This window comes from Lactuca serriola, chromosome 8 (assembly GCF_051521515.1).
Source record: "Lactuca serriola cultivar US96UC23 chromosome 8, Lser_US96UC23_V15, whole genome shotgun sequence".
In the NCBI taxonomy this organism is placed as follows: domain Eukaryota; kingdom Viridiplantae; phylum Streptophyta; class Magnoliopsida; order Asterales; family Asteraceae; genus Lactuca; species Lactuca serriola.
The window spans coordinates 203,513,103-203,531,968 of record NC_136415.1 but is presented as its reverse complement, the minus strand read 5'-3'; the positions used below and the strand labels follow the sequence as shown (position 1 = coordinate 203,531,968).

At 36.6% G+C, this 18,866-nt stretch overlaps 1 protein-coding gene and 1 long non-coding RNA gene across 2 annotated transcripts; both read left to right on the top strand.

Moving 5' to 3' along the window:
• The first annotated feature begins 1,881 nt into the window (after positions 1–1,881).
• Positions 1,882–3,439, top strand: LOC145071139 (uncharacterized). Its single transcript, XR_013690266.1, has 3 exons — positions 1,882–2,233; positions 2,684–2,870; positions 3,091–3,439. It is a non-coding gene; the product is annotated as an uncharacterized LOC145071139 (long non-coding RNA).
• Positions 3,440–4,880: 1,441 nt separating this feature from the next.
• On the top strand, positions 4,881–7,164 carry LOC145068364 (actin-depolymerizing factor 5-like). Its single transcript, XM_079015321.1, has 3 exons — positions 4,881–5,034; positions 5,152–5,411; positions 6,691–7,164. The coding sequence occupies exons 1-3, from the start codon at positions 5,014–5,016 to the stop codon at positions 6,839–6,841; spliced, it is 432 nt and encodes a 143-aa protein (XP_078871447.1). The 5' UTR covers positions 4,881–5,013; the 3' UTR covers positions 6,842–7,164.
• The last annotated feature ends 11,702 nt before the right edge of the window (positions 7,165–18,866 follow it).

Sequence of the window (18,866 nt, the reverse complement as noted above, 5' to 3'; positions counted from 1 at the left end):
AATTGTGTTATTCTCGACCACCATCAGACCACCACCACCACCACCGCCGCCTCCACCTATCCAGAACGAAGAACATATACCCACCTCCTCTCAAATCGAAAAAGAGAAAAACACACAAACAAAGTTACAATCCCCATAATTGATAACGAAAGAAAACAGAAAACAATAAAAAAAGTTCGTCTCTTTGGGTATTTCCGCCAAGATCTCATATGGGTTGTGCTTCGTCAGTGTTTTAGGGTTCGGGGTGTACTATTCCTGGATGGCCTGGGGACTGCGTTTTTCGGGTCATTGCACCGGTGCTCAAGGTTGGGAGTATAATCGGACGGAAAGGAGATATAATCAAAAAGATGTGCGAAGGCACCAAAGCTCGAATTCGCTTACTCGACGCCCCTGTTGGTACCCCCGATTGCATTGTAAGTTGTTTACAAATTCTTCTCTTCAGTTTCAACCTGTAAATCTCGAATATTTTCATTGAATTCAAGTGTTCTTTCACATCTACTTATTTCGAGAAGCCCTACACTAATTTAGGGTTCTTAATAACGCAAGTTTTACTTTCTGTATGCGAGATATAAACGTAGTTAGCCATAATACTTGCGGTTACTTCATTAGATCTTAATCTATGGCAAAGAAGAAACAGAGGCACCTCTCTCACCTGCCATGGATGTTGTAATAAGAGTATTTGTTTTTATTTGAATGTTTGATAGAAATCAAAGGGAAGAATTTGTGTTTGGTTTGATCGTTTGACAGAAAATGTAGAAGAATAAGAAAAAACACAGAAGTGATTCGATTTTTTTTCTTTTTGTGCGTGGTTTTAATATTTCCTTTGTGTGTGGTTTGGGTATATGTTTTTTGTGTATAACTTTGGTTTTGGTTTAATCGTTGAAAGCTAGGGATTTGATTTTTTTATTTCTAATTCACAGATGACATCCTTTAGTGGTTTAATTTTATTTGTGACTAATATACATGTCAAAATGAGAAGTTTTTTGGCTGCATTTTATGAATTGATTCATATTTCAATTTATGTTTTTTTTTTCCTGATTTAACACTTCATTTATGTGGATGGTGCAGGATCTTGACAAGGTTGAATTCTGAAAAGGTATCAAGTATGTTTACGTAGATGATTCAATGGATGATATTGGTGAGATTCCAATTCTACTGGAATGGAATCATGAATTCCAATTCTGTTGGAATGGAATCACGAATTCCAATTCTGTTGGAATCATAGAAGTTGATGCTTGAAGAACGGACCATAAAATTGAAACGGACCTGATTATTCTTTTAGAATATATTAGTCGTTGTTAGATTTTGATGTTTTCTTTCCTGTTTTGAAACTTTTTTTAGTTTTATTCTTTAACAACAAATGTAATTCTTAACAATTGTTACCCGTATTCTATAAGAAATAATGTATTTTTTGTTTTTATTCTTCAATTGATTGTTCAAGAATTTGTTATTCTACAATAAATTTTTAAATTAATGATCAAGAAATAGGTTCAAGAATATTTTTATTATTTATGGTTAAAAGAATATTTTTATTTTTGAATATACTGATAAACATATTATGTCAGAATGTCCGAATTAAAAGAATTATAATTCGTAAAATCGGATTTTTAAAATTAATAGAATCTATGATCCCTTAAAAATACAATTTTATTTTATTAAATCTATATTAATTGACTAAATTACCCTTGTAATTAATTAAGATGATATTTTTCAATTATATTTAATTGAATAATATATATTAATCACTTTCTTAAAATAAGTAAATCTGATTGGCTCATATATATATATATATATATATATATATATATATATATATATATATATATATATATATATATATATATATATATATATATATATATATATATATATAATTTTAGGGTTTCCTACTTTCCTTCCTCAATCACACTTCACACATACAACTTCAACCTTCACGTCGACTTCTTAGTTCTCTCACAGTCCCACCCAACTGACCCAAGATTCCAAGACCCAACGCCAACCATTCTTGTCATTAGCTTCGTCGACGACACAGTCACCGGCCACTGGTTACCTTCAGGTTACCGACGCCCTTCCGCCTGGCGACGCTCTTCCGCAGTCTTCACGACCTTGTTTTTGCTGAAAATTGATGCTGAGAATCGACTCGACAGTCGACTGTGTGTTCAACTTTGTGTATACTCGACAGTTGACTTCGTGACTTCACATCCCTTCTTTAAAATCGAACTGAGACTCCCTGGTAAGTGGTAATTTACCCTATATTTTCTCTCTGAAGATTTTAGTAATTTATCCTGTGCGTATTCAATTCATTCTGAATATATGATACTATTGAGAGTTTGAGACTATGGTTATTACAATTTATGATATCTGAATTGATAATTTGATACTTTGAGGAGTATGACTTCTGATATCTGTGATGTTGCTGTGTAATTTATGATAGTTTTATGATATCTATGATACTGCTGTGATTTTTGATATTTGTCATCTGTGTAATTTGTTGAATCTGATGTTGCTCTGAAAATGTTGATTAATCTGATGTTGCTATGAAAATGTTAATCTGAAAATGTTGTTGAATCTAATATTGCTCTGAAAATGTTCCTGAATCTTGTTTTTGTAATATATTATTCTATTAGTAATCTATTATTCTATTAGTTATGCTGATTTCTATTTTTGTGTGAACCATTTTTAGATTTTTGTAATCATGTCTTCAGCAGATCCGAATCGACCCAATGATTCAAACACGGTTAATGATATCGGCCGGTTCTCCAGTTGATTGTAATGAGAAACAAATGAAATTTAAATCTCCAATGTGGCGTCATTTCACCTATGAAGATGTTAATGGAACCGCAATGGCTGTTTGTAAGTATCGTAGAAAGGTAATTGCATATATTTGTAATGTTGGATTTGTTATATTTTATATTTGTATGTTTGTTGGATTTGTCGTTTTGTAATGTTGGATTTTCAATTTTTTACTTGCTAAAAAACAAGATTTTAAGCTTTTAAATTTATGTAAAATAGTTTTTTTAGCCCAAAATATAGCAATTTTTATTAGCAAAAAGTTAACTTTAAGCCTAAAAAATGGGGGAACGGGGGCAGGATCGGGGGTGATGATTGTATTCGAGGGTAGTATCAGGAGCTATGTAAACAGGGGATTTGGAGGCGTGGGCGTGGGCAATTATTTCTGTTCCCGTTTGGTCCTGTTGAGATCTTTAATTTCGAAGTTGGAAAAGCACTTTGGAGCGAAGATTTGAAGAATCAAAAACTAAAGCATTAGGACTACAAATGAGTTTGCTTTATGATCATGTTTAGCAATTCAGTTTGTTGTTTTAATGTTTTTATTTACTGATCATTGGGTAATACTCTTTACTTCCGATTAGATGTAGAAGAAACCTTAATACTTTGGTTTGATTTGTTTGTTGGATTTATAAAGTTTGATTATTTGTTATGTTTGTTTGATCGCTTACCTTATATGCTTAATTTTCGATTTTTATTGCCTACAACTGAGTGTTATATAGTCTAGATGACCAATCTAATTATAATAATTTGTATCTTAATTATTTTATGACAATAATCTGGTAGGACTAAAGATGGACTGCTAAAGTTAGATTATATAATTGTGAATTTACATGTGTAAGAGACCATTAGATGGCGAGGCTATCCTTCAATTGATTTTCAAATTAGATCAAGTCTTTCATAATTTGAATATTTAATTGAATATTTAGTTAGCTAATTGCATAATCAATGTGTTAGTTGTTTTATAATTAGTTAAATGAACCAAGATAACTAATTATTATAAGAATAAGTAATTAACAATATAAATATATTTTAATTCTAATAAATTACTTATAAAAAAATACTCCATCCGTCCCAAAATTATTGTCAACGTTTGACTTTTTAAGTCTCTTTTTTTCAACTTTAACCTCAAATAATTTACTGTTTATTATATAATTTTTGATGCAAGATATATGAATAGATTGTTTCTTAAATGTATTTTCATTGTTATAAGTTTCATCAAAAATTATATAATACAAATAAAGTTATTTATGGTTAAAGTTGATATACAAATACTTTAAAAGTCAAACGTAGAATCTTGGAACGGAAAGAATATGAGATTTAAAATCTAAATGAAAGTATTTTATCTTTTTTGTCTCTGAATTAATTTCCAATTTTGTTAGATATGACTTTGAATGACGATTGTTGCGACAAATTAACAAAAATCACCTTAAGTTATAAGCTATAAAATTTTGTTATAAGTTATAAAGAATATAGATATCTCACTAGTTAATTAAAAAAATGATTTAATCTTTTTTTATCGAAACATACAATTCTTGCAATAAATCTACCCTAGTAAATGAAAATGTTATTGCCACTTGTCATTCTCTCATTTATTTGGACACATGTCATTTTGTCATAATTTTGAAATATATTTATTTTTCACTTGTCAATTACTTCATTATTCATTTCCACTATATCATTAATTTAGTTTCTATAAATTAAACCTACTATAACAACTATTAATTTCAAATTTCAAATAAATTTACACTTTAAACATTTGTATTTAACATTTTATTATAATAAATCGTTTATTACACGGGTCTAACAATTAAACACATAATTTTAATTAATTTATTTTTTGCATGTTTTTTTTTCTTCATAATTTTCAGTTATTTTATATTTAAAATTCAAATAAACTTTTCATTTAATTGCTTATGTTTAACATTATGTTTTAATTAACCCGTATAATATACGGGTTTCACAACTAGTAAGTTATTAAACCGCTTCTACTTTACATACTTACTTCAAATTTTTATCACTTAAAAGGCAAAGTTGTAATTAACTCCAACTACAATGGCATTTGAGTGATGAAATATTTATATAAACTCTACACACACAATCACAATACCACGCGCCATAATTCCATTCTACCCTCCTTTTTTTTTTCACACGCTACCGCCACCGTAAACCACACGCTTCCCACTCGAACCACCGTAACCGGCGGCAGAAAAAACAATCACCACCATGGCTATGGCTTTCAAGATGGTATGCATCGACAACTATCTCTTTAACTTTCCAATTACACTTCAATCTATATCTGTTTTTATGATTTTGCAAGTGAAAATGATTTACTAACTGGCGGCGGAGTTATGGTGGTTGCAGGCAACTACGGGGATGTGGGTGGCGGATGAGTGTAAGAACTCGTTCATGGAGATGAAATGGAAGAAGGTTCATAGGTATATAGTGTTTAAAATCGACGAGAAATCGAAGCTGGTGACCGTCGATAAAGTTGGTGGCGCCGGAGAAGGATATTCCGATCTGACTGCCTCTCTGCCTGACGACGACTGCCGTTATGCGGTGTTTGATTTCGATTTCGTCACCGTCGACAATTGCCGGAAAAGCAAGATTTTCTTTATTGCATGGTTCGTTGCTCTTCCCTATCTTTACATATATAAAATTATAAATCACTCCTTAAATAACATTATATTTAATTTCATAATTATTGTCTGTTAAATTATTTCTTTTAAAACCACAAATGTAGATTTTAGAAATTAGTAGGCTAGTAGCGACAAATCACTCCTTAGTTGAGTTTTTTTTTATCATACTAAAAAAACATTTTAGTATGTGAATAAAGATTAGACATTTTAAAGTCATGACATTTTTTTGTCGAGTTTTTTAAATAATGATTCTAGAAAAGCTTCAAAAGAAATCCAAACATCATCAGATTGTAAGCATAATCGAGCTTAGATTTTTATTTACTCATCAAAATCATGATTATATTAATGTGTTTCATTAAAATGTTATGATTAAGGTTCCCCACAATGATTCTAATATAAATTATTTAACAAAAACTTAATTCAAAATAGTATTTTACCAGGACAATCATCAATTATATTTAGAGAAACTTAATCTTTTGTCATAATAAAGGTATTATTATTATTATTAATCATAATAAAGTACTTTTATTTCTTTATGTTGTGTATTGTACTTTAAAATTGAACTTAATTACAACAATGTTGTTCCAATTGCAAACCAATTTTCACTTTGATTAACTAAACATAGTTTACAAATCGGTAGCTTGTTCAATGTATAATGTATTAATTAAAAAAAAACATAAAGAATACAATCTTATATTTAAAAGAAATAAAAATATAATACTACTATATGATAATAATTAAATAATAGTAATAATAATATCATAAGTGAGCGTCTAGATATAGAATATAATAGACCTTTTCTGTTTCGTAATCACGAAATTTAATTCTTAGCTGATTAAGTTTATGAGCAAATCTTTTTTGTTCTTAATATAATGACACTACCCTCTACATCTTTTTCTATTTATGGGTATTCATCAGATATATTTAAAATGGTATTTGATAAGGATAACAAAGATTAATGATATAAACAGAAGTATTGTAACAGTTATGATGAGTGGGTGGAAGTAGTACAACTCTTTACTAAAAGACAATAACTTTAATGAATTTGGTGTCACACATTTGACTTTATATAAAGAGGTGCAAATGTATGGATAGGAAAAAAGACAATTGACTTGATTGAAATGTTGGTATGCCACTCTAATTATTACATATTGGATTATTATATTTATCATAATTATAACTAATTGGAGTTGATCATGTTAATAGTATACTTTCCATGATTATAAAGTTTCTATGAATGTCTCTATGATTATTTTCATTATAGGGCTCCAAGTGCATCAAAAATAAGGGCAAAAATGCTGTATGCAACATCTAAGGATGGATTGAGAAGAGTATTAGATGGGATTCACTATGAAGTCCAAGCAACAGATCCAAGTGAGATGGGGTTTGATATCATTCAAGATAGAGCCAAATAGTTTCAAACAAACAAGCATCATATTTCACACCCCACCCCACCCCACGCCACCCCACCTACCCAACATTATATATAGACTAATAATCGCCCCTACTCATATCATCATGTTTTTAGCATCTTTCAAATGGGTAGAAGTCCCTTTTTGGTATCGAGATGATTAAAGGCAAAACAATGAGGTTATAATGACTTTTATTTCATAAGGTAAAAGATATAGGTTTCATTGAATCGTGATGATGCAACCTATGTAATTGACTATCTAATGTTTGTTGAAAAAGGTTTTTTTTTTTTTCAAAATGATTATATATTTATCAGGGTTTTGTTTTCTTTTGTATGCTGTACCTTTTGGTAGTAGACTACTTTTTTTTTTTGAACGGCAAATGCATAAAAGACTAGCAAGAGGCTAGCACAAAAAAGAATTACACATTACAAGTGCATAAAGGAGAAATACACCAATTAAACCACGAGATAGAATTAAACTTCGATCTATTCTTAACCCAATTGAAAGCAAGGATTTGAATATCATCAGTTGTCTTGAGATGTGAACATCTCTTCTTCTTAAAAACAAAGTCATTGCGAGTTCTTATTAATGCCCGAGGAAATCAAAACAATTTTTTTAAGTTCATCATAATTATTGGGAATGCAAGGCAGTAAGCCACTCCAATTACTAAACCATGACCATACCTTCTTTGAGAACGAGCATTGTGTAAAAATATGCTCAACCGATTCCTCTGTTTCCCCGCAGAAGTGACAAGTAACAGAATCCAACAAAATTCCTTTTTCCACAAGCTTGCAAGCCACCAGAATTCTATTGCAAAGCAACCTCCAAACGAAACAATTCACTTTAATTGGAACCTATTTCGCCCAATGAAAATCCCCCATATGATTAAGGATATCCAAATTATTATCCATTAAATCTCTAAGAGATTTAACAGAGAAAATGTTGGACTCTCCAGCTTTCCACTCCTATGAATCTGTCTTTCTAGATAAAGTTGTATCTCCCTTCATACTTATCATCTTCTCCAACTCAGACGACTCCCTGCCACTTCTCGGAGATCTCTTCCACATGCCTTGAAAAACAACACCGTCGCCAATATTAATCCTATCTGAGACCTTACAATTCTTTTCACTTTCAATCTTATACAACTCCGGGAATTCCATTCTTAAAAATATATCACCACACCATTTATCTTTCCAAAAAATGGGTATGTTTCCCATCTCCTAATTTCCTACAAAACAAATCATCAAGACCAATATTCCATTCATCAAGCTCCCATTTTATCTGATAAATTTTCAGTCGAGGCCCCGGTATCCCACATCTTGCAAAAGCCATCCCATCAATTCCTCTAGTATTATGTAATGCCCTAATACAAGAGGACCAAAGCGAATTTTGCTCAACTCTAAATCTCCACCACCATTTTGTTAGTAGTGCAATGTTCATCGATCTAAGATTACCAACACCAAATCCACCCAACTTTTTTGGTCGAGTAATCGTCTCCCAAGCAACCCAATGGATCTTCTTACAATTCTCAACACCTCCCCAAAGAAATCTCCTTCTAATGCCTTCCAAAACTGCAATAACTTTCTTAGGAGCTTTAAAAAGAGCAAAATAGAAAAGAGGAAGACTACCCAAGACGGATTTGACAAGAGTAAGTCTACCTCCAAACGAATGATTTTTAGCCTTCCATATTGACAACTTATTCTTGAACTTCTCTATAATCGGATTCCAACTTTTAACAAGGTTCATATTGGCGCCAATAGGAAGACCAAAATATTTAATGGGAAAGCAACCGGGCTCACAATGCAAAATACTAGCCAGACGATCAATGTCCAAATTATCAACCCCAATACCAAAAACTTTGCTCTTTCCGAGATTAACTTTAAGACCTGAGGCAAGATTAAAACATCTAAGTATCCCATTTAAGTTGATAAAATTGAGCTCAGACCACTCCCCCACAATCATAACGTCATCCACATACATAAGATGCGACAAAATAGGACCACTATTAGGCAATGAAATACCTCGAAAGATAAGATGATCACAAGCATCCTTTAAACAAACACTTAGGCCTTCCATGGCTGTGATAAAAAGAAAAGGAGAGAGAGGATCACCTTGTCTAACACCTCTACTAATCTCAAACTCCTTTGCGGGCGAACCATTTACCAAGATAGAAGCTTTTTCGGATGATAAACACCCTCTAATCTAACTCCTCCATTTGGCTCCAAAATTCATTTGCTCCAGGATAGAATCCAAATAATTCCAATTAAGAGAATCAAACGCTTTATCAAAATCAACTTTAAAAATAAGAACTTGCTTCTTTTTCCTTTTAGCCCACGAAACCAACTCATTTATAACGAGCTGGCCATCCAAAATACTTTTTCCTTCCACATAAGACGATTGTTCTAATCCAATTATCTTTTCCATAATCATTTTAAGCCTCGTCGCAAGAATTTTAGAGATAATCTTATACATGCAACCAATTAGATTAACCGGCCTATAATCACTGAGGACCAACGGATCCGAATTTTTAGGAATCAAAGATATGAACGAAGCATTACAACCATTGCTTATCCTCCTGATGACCTCAAACTCCTTCACAAAATTTACAATGTCCTCTTTTAGAACTTCCCAATATTCCTTTAGGAATTTGAATGTAAATTCATCCAGACCCGGCGCTTTATCATTCTCATAGCTCCAAATCACCTTCTTGATTTCCTCCGTTGAAAACGACATCTCTAAATCCTCTCTATCATTGCTTGAAATTTTCTTAAATGGGTAAAATTTTCCTAGTCGAGGACACTAAAGAAATCGCCTAATATTAGCAAGAATTGTCATACGAATCTTTGAAGTTTCAACATCAATCCTTTCTTTTTTAATCATAGTTTGAATTGGCCAAATGCCCGATTTAAACTAGTTACCAAGCCAAAACATTTAACTTTAATGAGTAAAATTCCTAGTCGAGGACACTAAAAAACTTCTCATAGATCAAGATCCCAAGACCATATATCATTCTCATCATAGAGAATAACCGACTCCATATTATCTTTTCAAGTGAACCATTGTTGTTCCTCAAACACCAACCCAGTCCCCCCAGGCTTCGACGGAAAGAACTCCACCACACATTCAAAGGTACACGAGAGCCAACTGTATAGCTTTTATCCATCTCCAAGGCATAGATCTAATAAATCGAGATTTAAAGGGTACTTCTTGCATCCACTTATCATCCCAAAGGCTAGCCACTAGTATTTGACCATTACCAATATTTTTTATACAAAACGAGCCGAGATCCTCACCTCTCGATCTTAGTTGGAAAGAAAACATTAGATATTGAATCAATGACCATTCAAACACTCCCAAGCCACAATATGATTGAATTGACCATTTTCATCATAAAGTGCTTTAATAATTTAAATTTTACCCATAAAACATTATGATCTTCAAAAAATAACCATTTTCATTTGAGTAAAAGGATTCTACTCAAAGAAAATGAGTTTCCAATTCCCAACTATTTTCACAACATGTTCACAATATCTAGCCATAACTTTGTTCCATTTCACCCTAGTTACCTTTTTTTTTTGGCAAAATCACCTCCCAAAAAAATGGTTTCTAAGAGACTATAGCATCTTGATTACCATATTAGGGGCGCAAAAAAAGGACAATATAGTAAATCTCAATACTCCCAAAGATGACTTGAGGAGGGTAATTAAGATCATGTTGCGGGAAATTTTGCAACATCTCCATGTAACGTTCTCATGCATCCAGGGCGGATTCATGAATTCATAGTAGGTGTTGCCGATGTTGAAATAGGTATTGTCGATGAAGGAAAAATAAGTAAAAAAACTGAAAAACTTTCCACTACGGACAGAAAAGTAGGTGTTATCGGTGCCACACCGAGACATTCACTAAAACTGCCCTTGCACGCATCATATAATGTTTTTCATCTTGTTAAAAATTTTGGATTTTTATCTTCATCTTTGCTATCTTTGAAGGTGGGTTGAATTGTTTATAAATCGGCCTTTAACTGCGCTTTTCAGCTTCTTAGGGTGTTCTCGAAAACAACTTAAGCATCATAACATCTTTAGTAACACCTGGAATGATAAAATAGTCATCAATTTCCAACATGTTTTCCACATGTTGATATACATCTCCGTCGTTCTTTCTCGTGAACAAAACTTCTCGCAGTAATTGTAAAATTGCCCCTATATCTCAAAATTTGTTGCAGCTGATAACTCGGGGCTGACCTCAATCTCTCGCACGACATGCATACCTCTAATGATAAACTAGTTAGATCTTTATCCATCTCTTCTTTTCATATTTCTTCTTTTTTTCTTTCTTATTGTCCAATTTATGAAATTTCGGTTCTGGTTTGTCCAACAGTGGAGTCAAATATGAATATGAGCTCCTGGTCATCAAACATAGAGGAGAAGAAGGTCACCTCACTATGAAGAGATTATCATCTGAAGAGAATCCTGCAGATCCACTTACGAAGGGTTTGAGTAGGGCTAAACACGTTCAACATTCCAGGAGCATAGGTATGAGAGATGGTATTAGTTTTAGTAGTTAGATAGTTATTTTGAAACTTGTAACAAAGTAAATGTAATTGACTTTTGATGATTAAATAATAGAGAATTATTTATGAGTTTGTTTACTAACTTTTGTCAATTGTTTATTCTCGTGTTTCATTTTTTCATGTTTTACTTCCCGAATAATTCGATTATTCAAAACTCCGCAATCATTCATACTTTTGGAAGTAAGTAGTGAAATAAGACTGTCATGAATTGAATTATAGATTGTCTAATGAGTTTTAAACATAGCAATAGTATTGCTACAATGTTCATGAGTACTTAGAAATGGAGATTTAATTATTAGATTAACCCACGCTCAGAGAATTACTTCATGGAATTAATCACAAGTAATTATGAGACGATAAAATCTTATAATTTTGAAACATAGATATATGAGTTGTATTTTACAAGTCAATCGTGCATTGAAAATACATAAACGCATTAGTTAATTAATGTTATAAAATGTATTGTCATACATGATTTGGTGAGTAAATGGTGCAAACATATAAATCAACTTTATTTGTTCATTTGCCCTAACAGGAAAAGCGATATCTTTTGGCCCCTCGGTGATTTGGTGTTGACTTATACTATTGGGTCCAGTCATAACTAAATTGATATGTTCAATTAGAAGTTCTATGTCATTACAAATCAGAAATCGAGAAACAAAGATTTGGACAATGAGATTGATTTTATTCCATGTCTCATGTTCGAATGATATCTTCCAGAATGGAGGACTATATGATCACTTATCTTAGGACACGTAGCTGACTGGGTCAGAGTTCGACAACGGCTTTTAGAAGCTACAATTTGTTGATCGATTCAAAAGTTCTACTGGAAAATATAGTTATAGACTTATCCCAGTGGGAGGCTGTTGGATTAGGTGTCTAAGCCCATAACTAAAATTGGTAAATACTTGAATTGAAAGTAGCACATTGTCCTTTTGGGTTGCCCTCAAACCTAGCAATTGGACATGATGATTTTATAGAGAGAGAGAGAGAGATTAACTTATTATGTAAATAATAAATTAAATAAATGGTTTATTAATGTGCTATGAAAATAACATATTAATTAGAAATCATATTATTTAATTAATAATTAAACAGAAATTAATTGGAATTAATTAAAAGTATAATGACTGTTTTGTTATTTATTAATAGTCTAGAAAGGAAGGCTCTAGAACCTCTTGGAAGCGGTGGATAACAATCTCTAGGGAAACCCTAGGAGCTTTCGTCCAAGGCCCTTTGGACAAGGGGATTGGGCTGCTTGGTCACCAAAACAAAGGATCTAGAGCATATCCCTTAAAACCTAGCATTGACACCAAGTTTCCTCAACTATATACGAAGTCCCCTAGCCTTGATTTCGTCCATGCCTTCCATCCAAAAGCATTGAAAAAAATTCTCTCCTTTCTCCTAATTCATTCTCTTGCTAGTTTGGGTGTGATTCCATTAGAGGCATGACACTTGTGGTGCTTGCTTCCAAGAGATCTTCAAGAGGAATTCTAGTTGTTTGCTATAACAACTAAAAGGTATGTACTCCTAAAACCTTCTAAAGTTAATTTCGAAAATTTCCTACGCTTTGCAAGTTTCTTGTTTATGCTCTTAGTTATAGGTTCGATAGAGAAAACATAGTTCCTATTTAGGTTTGAAGGATTGTATCGATCGGATACACTTCAAGTATGAATAAAAAACATAAAACTCATATAAGCAAAATAAACAACAAAAAGTAAATAACACAAAAGTTCTCCAAATTGTTCTTTCACCAAGAAAGAGGTTTTGTCTTCACCAAAAATACGGGTTTGTCATAAATACGATTGACACAATGTAACGACCCAATTTTCACGACTAAAAATTACCTTTTAAAACATTACTAAAACCACATCTATAAAAACCGTATCATAAGTCATAACATAATTTCATAGTATTAATTTCAAACATAACTTATTATCTGAGTAAAACATCCCAGGCTAACTGACTATGGTGTGTGCGCTGCAACCTCTCCGAGCTCCTCCTTTGAAAATTGAGTACCTGAAACCAAAAACTGAAACTGTAAGCACGAAGCTTAGTGAGCTCCCCCAAACTACCACATACCACACAAAGATATAAAGCACATACTGGGCCTTGCCCACTGCAATTGCACCGAAGTCCAGAAACTGCATCGGACCGGAGTCCGGAACTGACCAGGGCCTTGCCCTCTGCATCGGACCAAAGTTCGGAAACTGCATCGGACCGAAGTCTGGAACTGACTGGGACCTTGACCCTTGCATCAGACCGAAGTTTTTGAACTACTGCATCAGACCGAAGTCCGGATCTGTCTGGGACCTTGTCCCCTACATCAGACCGAAGTATGGAACTAACTGTATCGGACCAAAGTCCGGAAGTGACTGAACATAGCATGGCATAAACACATCAACTAGCATGAACACATATACTACATATTGCATCGGGCCGTAGCCCGGAACACATAACACATAAATCTTGTCCGAGCCACAAAGGCATCAAACATACTAAATACTGCATCGGACCGAAGTCCTGAAACTACTACTACTAAACAGGCCGACATTGTGGCCTTAGACCCGTTCCCACTGGAAGGAAACTCACCTGCACTACTGGAGTTTTTGCTGATACCCTTCTGACTGCTATAAGTCACTCTCGAACTGCTACTCCAAAAACTCCTTGATCTACTAATACCAAATATAACACTTAGTCTAACTGTCTTCCGAAAGTCAACTAAGTCCACTCTAGTCAAAGTCAAAGTCCTGGTCAAAGTCAACCTTCCAGGTCAACCCTACTCGTCAAGTCTGCCTACTGACTCGCCGAGTTCATACGCTCAGAATCCTTTCATTCGCGACTCGACTCGCCGAGTCAGCCCCTGACTCGCCGAGTCTACCGATTTTCGAGTCCTGTCCTGACCAACTCACTGATCCGAGTCTTAACTCGAAGGGTTTGGGGTTTCGCGACTTGAATTGCCGAGTCCAAGAACAGACTCGTTGAGTCCAAGACAATCTTCAACAAACTCATGGAGTTGTTCATCCAACTCGTCGAGTTCATCTCCATCTTCATACTACTCATCGAGTCCACTCGAAAGACTCGCCGAGTCTATTCAGTCCTTCATATATTCAGAGGCTTTTGAGTCATGCATGGACTCCAAACTGTAGATCCACTCTTCTAAAGCCTATTCCTTATGTAAAGTGGCAAACTTTACGTGTAGCTAAGGAGATCTAGGCTCAAAACACTATGAACTAGGGTTTAAGACAAAAGGGCTTAACAATCAACCCATAGACTGATGCTTTATGATTCTCTAGGCCAAGATACACTTAGATCTAAAGTAGCAACTTCAGATCTGGGCTTCTAACTCGAAATGGTTCTTAAACTTGCCCTAAAAGCCCCAAATCTCATGATAAAGGTTGATCTATATGCAAAAGAGTGAAGGTAGCAACTCATTACCTTCAAATGCTCTGGAAAATCCCACAAACTCTGGATCTACTGCCAATACTTGAATCCCCAATGGTTGCCTTCTTCCTTCTTCCTTCAAATCACCCAAAATGGCAAGAAAGCTTGAATGAGCAACAATGGAGGCTTAGGGTTTCGGGTTTTGGACTATAGGGGCCGCAAATGAGCCCTAGGGAAGAGAATAAGATGCTTAAATAAGGTACCAAGTGCCGAAATTAGGGTTTCCCAACCCAAACCAGACTCGCCGAGTCCACTTGCCGACTCGCCGAGTCGGTCACTTACTTTACATCCGGATCCCGCTCCGACTCGCCGAGTTCCTCCCTGGACTCGACGAGTCAACCCTCTTTAACTTAGGGGTTTTCCTTTCCTTTCTTGACCTTTCTGATTTCGGGTGTTACAACTCTCCCCCACTTAAACTAAACTTTGTCCTCGAAGTTCTCTATGGTCAACTGACCTACAATCCGCCTCAACATCTTGCCTGGTTACTTTAACCCTTTTGTCCATCACTCCAGCCACTCACAGTGCTGGTCACTATTGTTGGTACATACTGAATTCTTCTCTTTTCCATAATTTCCTTAACGTTACTTCCTCCGACTGAAAATTCTGTTGCCCCTCATCCGCCTACCAGATGCACTGAGACCACCCTGGTCCAACTAATCTACCGATATCTGAGTTACCGGACTCCCACCGGTCACTACACCCCATCGCAAACTACTAGTTGCTTCCAGCGACTTCTGAAGATACTTCGATTATCTATAACTGTTCTATCCACTCTGCGGCTCATACTGAAACGATGCTGCTGGAACCAACCTGCTTATCTCCCCTCTGATTACTCAACTCCTACTAACTCGAGCCTTCCATCCTGAAAGAAAAGCTACCTGCCTAGCTATCCTTACAGATCACTTATACTTGGCAGAAGGCTCAACTGATCCTGCTGAGAGGGACTTGTCATTTCCAAATCAACCAACTAAACCGCCAGCACTTGCATTCCAACACACATACTAATACTGACCATCACACTGCAACTATCCGAAACACTGAACTGTTTGCAACACTGAACTGCCTGATACACTGAACTGCCTGAAACACTGAACTGACTAAAACACTGAACTGCCTGAAACACTGAACTGCCATATGGTTGCTTCCCAAATATCTCGAGACCTTCCTGGTCTCCAATCATTTGTCGGTTATCTACAACACTAAGTTCCAACTCAATTGTGGAGTCCAAGGACTCCTTACTTAGTCACTCCCACGACTTCTGAACGAAATCATTCTCTGGAACTAGTTTCCACTAGTTCTCTTGTCACTGCGGCCCTAACAACCTTCCCGATCCAACCGATCGGGTCCATACGTCGAACCCTGACATCATCGGATCCAAGACTAAAAATGATGGCTCCCAGGCTAGCGGTAGCCCTTAACATATGCGAACCCAAGAGGTCCACTGCTTCCCTGATCTCATAACTGATGTGACGATCTATTGCCAAATCGCCGACTTAACCATAACTGAACCATTTGGGAAATCCAAAATCTAACCCGTGGATTCCCATATCCTCACTGCTGCACCCGAACTGGTGGGTACTATTGCTTTCCATGCGTCCAACAACGCGCTCATGCTGCCTACCAGTTTGATAAAAGCCACGGCTACACCCGCAGACTTACAACTCTCTAGTACTATCTGGCTGCTAATGAATGTTACGGCTACCCCCGTAGACTTACAACACTCCACTACTATCTGACTGCTAGTGAATGCTACGGCTACCCCCGCAGACTTACAACACTCTACTACTATCTGACTGCTAGTGAATGCTACAGCTACCCCCGTAGACTTACAACACTACTACTACTATCTGATGGCTAGTGAATGCTACGGCTATCCCCGCAGACTTACAACACTTTACTACTACCCGGCTGCTTTACTAACCTACTATTCCGAGGACATCCTGACTATCCCTAGTCCTGCTAGTGATCCCTCATTCTGATTTCTCAAAACCAGCCCTCAGTCATCGAATACTACATCAACCTCTACATCTTATATCCTTGATATACTTCACGTTTCGTCGAGGAAGTCTTCGGCTTGGTTCCCAAACCAACCGTCTACTAATCTGGATACATGAAACTATTTTTGGGAAGTTTCCAAACTCCCAACTCCTGAATCTACACAACCCTGCATGCTGTCTCTACCACTGGCTACTAACACAGAAGCATCTCTTGCTAACCGTTCTCAAGATCCTCATTCCGAATCACTAGAGTCCTACAGGCGATCCTCCAATCCTGGATTCCCAACCAGCTACTAACCATCTCGATTTCATGAACTAATTGTTGGGAAGTTCCTCAAACTGCCAATCCTGAACTCCTCAATACATCCATCACCGTGCTATTATCTTTTCTTCTCAGAGGCCGCATACTCATTCTGGGTCTACGTGCTCTTATCCTTGTATACCCGGAGGGTTCTCCCCCACTTGGATCTGGCTAACTCCTCACTGCTCACTGGTCGAAAGGATTCCCCAACCTTCCTTCCATGAAAAGGGGCAATCCGCTTCCCGCCTACGTTTACCTCTATTGGCGCTCCAACTAACCCTTACCAGGCCCGAACCATTCCTGCTTAACTAACCAAGCACTCTTCAATCCTTCAATGTATCTACTTAGTGACTGCATCCCGAGAACTTGTGTTTAGGGTGAACATATCTAACCCACTTTCTTACCGACCGCTAGCTACTCCACTAAAAGCTTTGGATTGTCACTACTGAGAATATAACTGAGAATATAACTGATCATTACCCGACTAACACCTTCCGCAAGTAGTGCGGCACTGCTGAATCTTACACATACATGTTACAGTCACCGCATCTGAAGTAACCTGATCTAGAGGGAACGACCTCCAATTCACCATTCTAATCCCAAGGTATGCAAATGGCATATAACTTAACCATAGGCAGGTAATATAATACCCCAACAAATATGCTTATTGATATCAATGCAGCAACATAACAATAATATCATGAATAATAATTGACAGGAAGGTAAAAGATACGTACCCCCAACATCCAGTGCTGCCCGAATCCTTGTTGAAATCATCCGCAATACTCTGCTCCGAGCCGTGGGCGCCCTTGCCCGGCCCCGGCAACCGCTGGTGGTACTCAAAGTCACAGGAGCAGGAGCTATCACCTGCTCTGCTGTATACAAACTCGGACAGTGGGCCTTCTTTTGGCCCCTCCAACTGCAATGGAAACATATCGGGTCAAGTTCCTGGGCGATGGTAACAGTACAATCTCTGCTAAAATGGCCAATCCGGCCGCACTTGAAACATCCAACATCGCCACCACTTCTACGTCTGCACGCACCCTTGTGCGTCCTACCATACTTCCCTCATCGACTGCGGCTCTGATAGTCCCTCGTTCTCAAATCCGACCCCTTGGGCCTCTTGCCCGAACTTGTGGCTACTTGAGTCTCATCCGTTTTCCTCTTCCCTTCCGACTCCCTACCCGTCTCTCTCTCCTGCGTTACCTTGTCGACCCCATCCGTCGTCTGAACAACAGCTGTCTGATCCTGGAGCTTCACGGTCAACCTATCAGTGATCCTCCCGACCATGTCGGGCAGATCCTTGCAAATGGCTCGCGAGACCTCCTCAACTATCCAATCATGCAGAGGTCTCTCTTGGAGACAGGGTGCCCCACTCACTCCTGTCCCCTGATGGCAAAAACTAGAAATGGGATCTCCCTCCCTGATGGATCCTTGATCTCCGTAAGCATCGGGCTCTAGACGAGCCCCAATCTATCCTGAAACTATCCCAGCCCTAAAGGCCTCAAGATGATTGTCCATAAGATCCACAATGGCCTCTCTCACCGAGCCGAAACTCACTGGAGTCTGATCAATGATGTTGCGCATAATCTCTGCAGAAATGAAATCCCTCATCTGATCATCAAGCTGTTCGGCTCCAGTGTCCGAGCCAGACCCCTCCCCGGTACCTGAACCGCTAACTGGTAACTCGCGCAATGTCACCATGCTGAAAATATA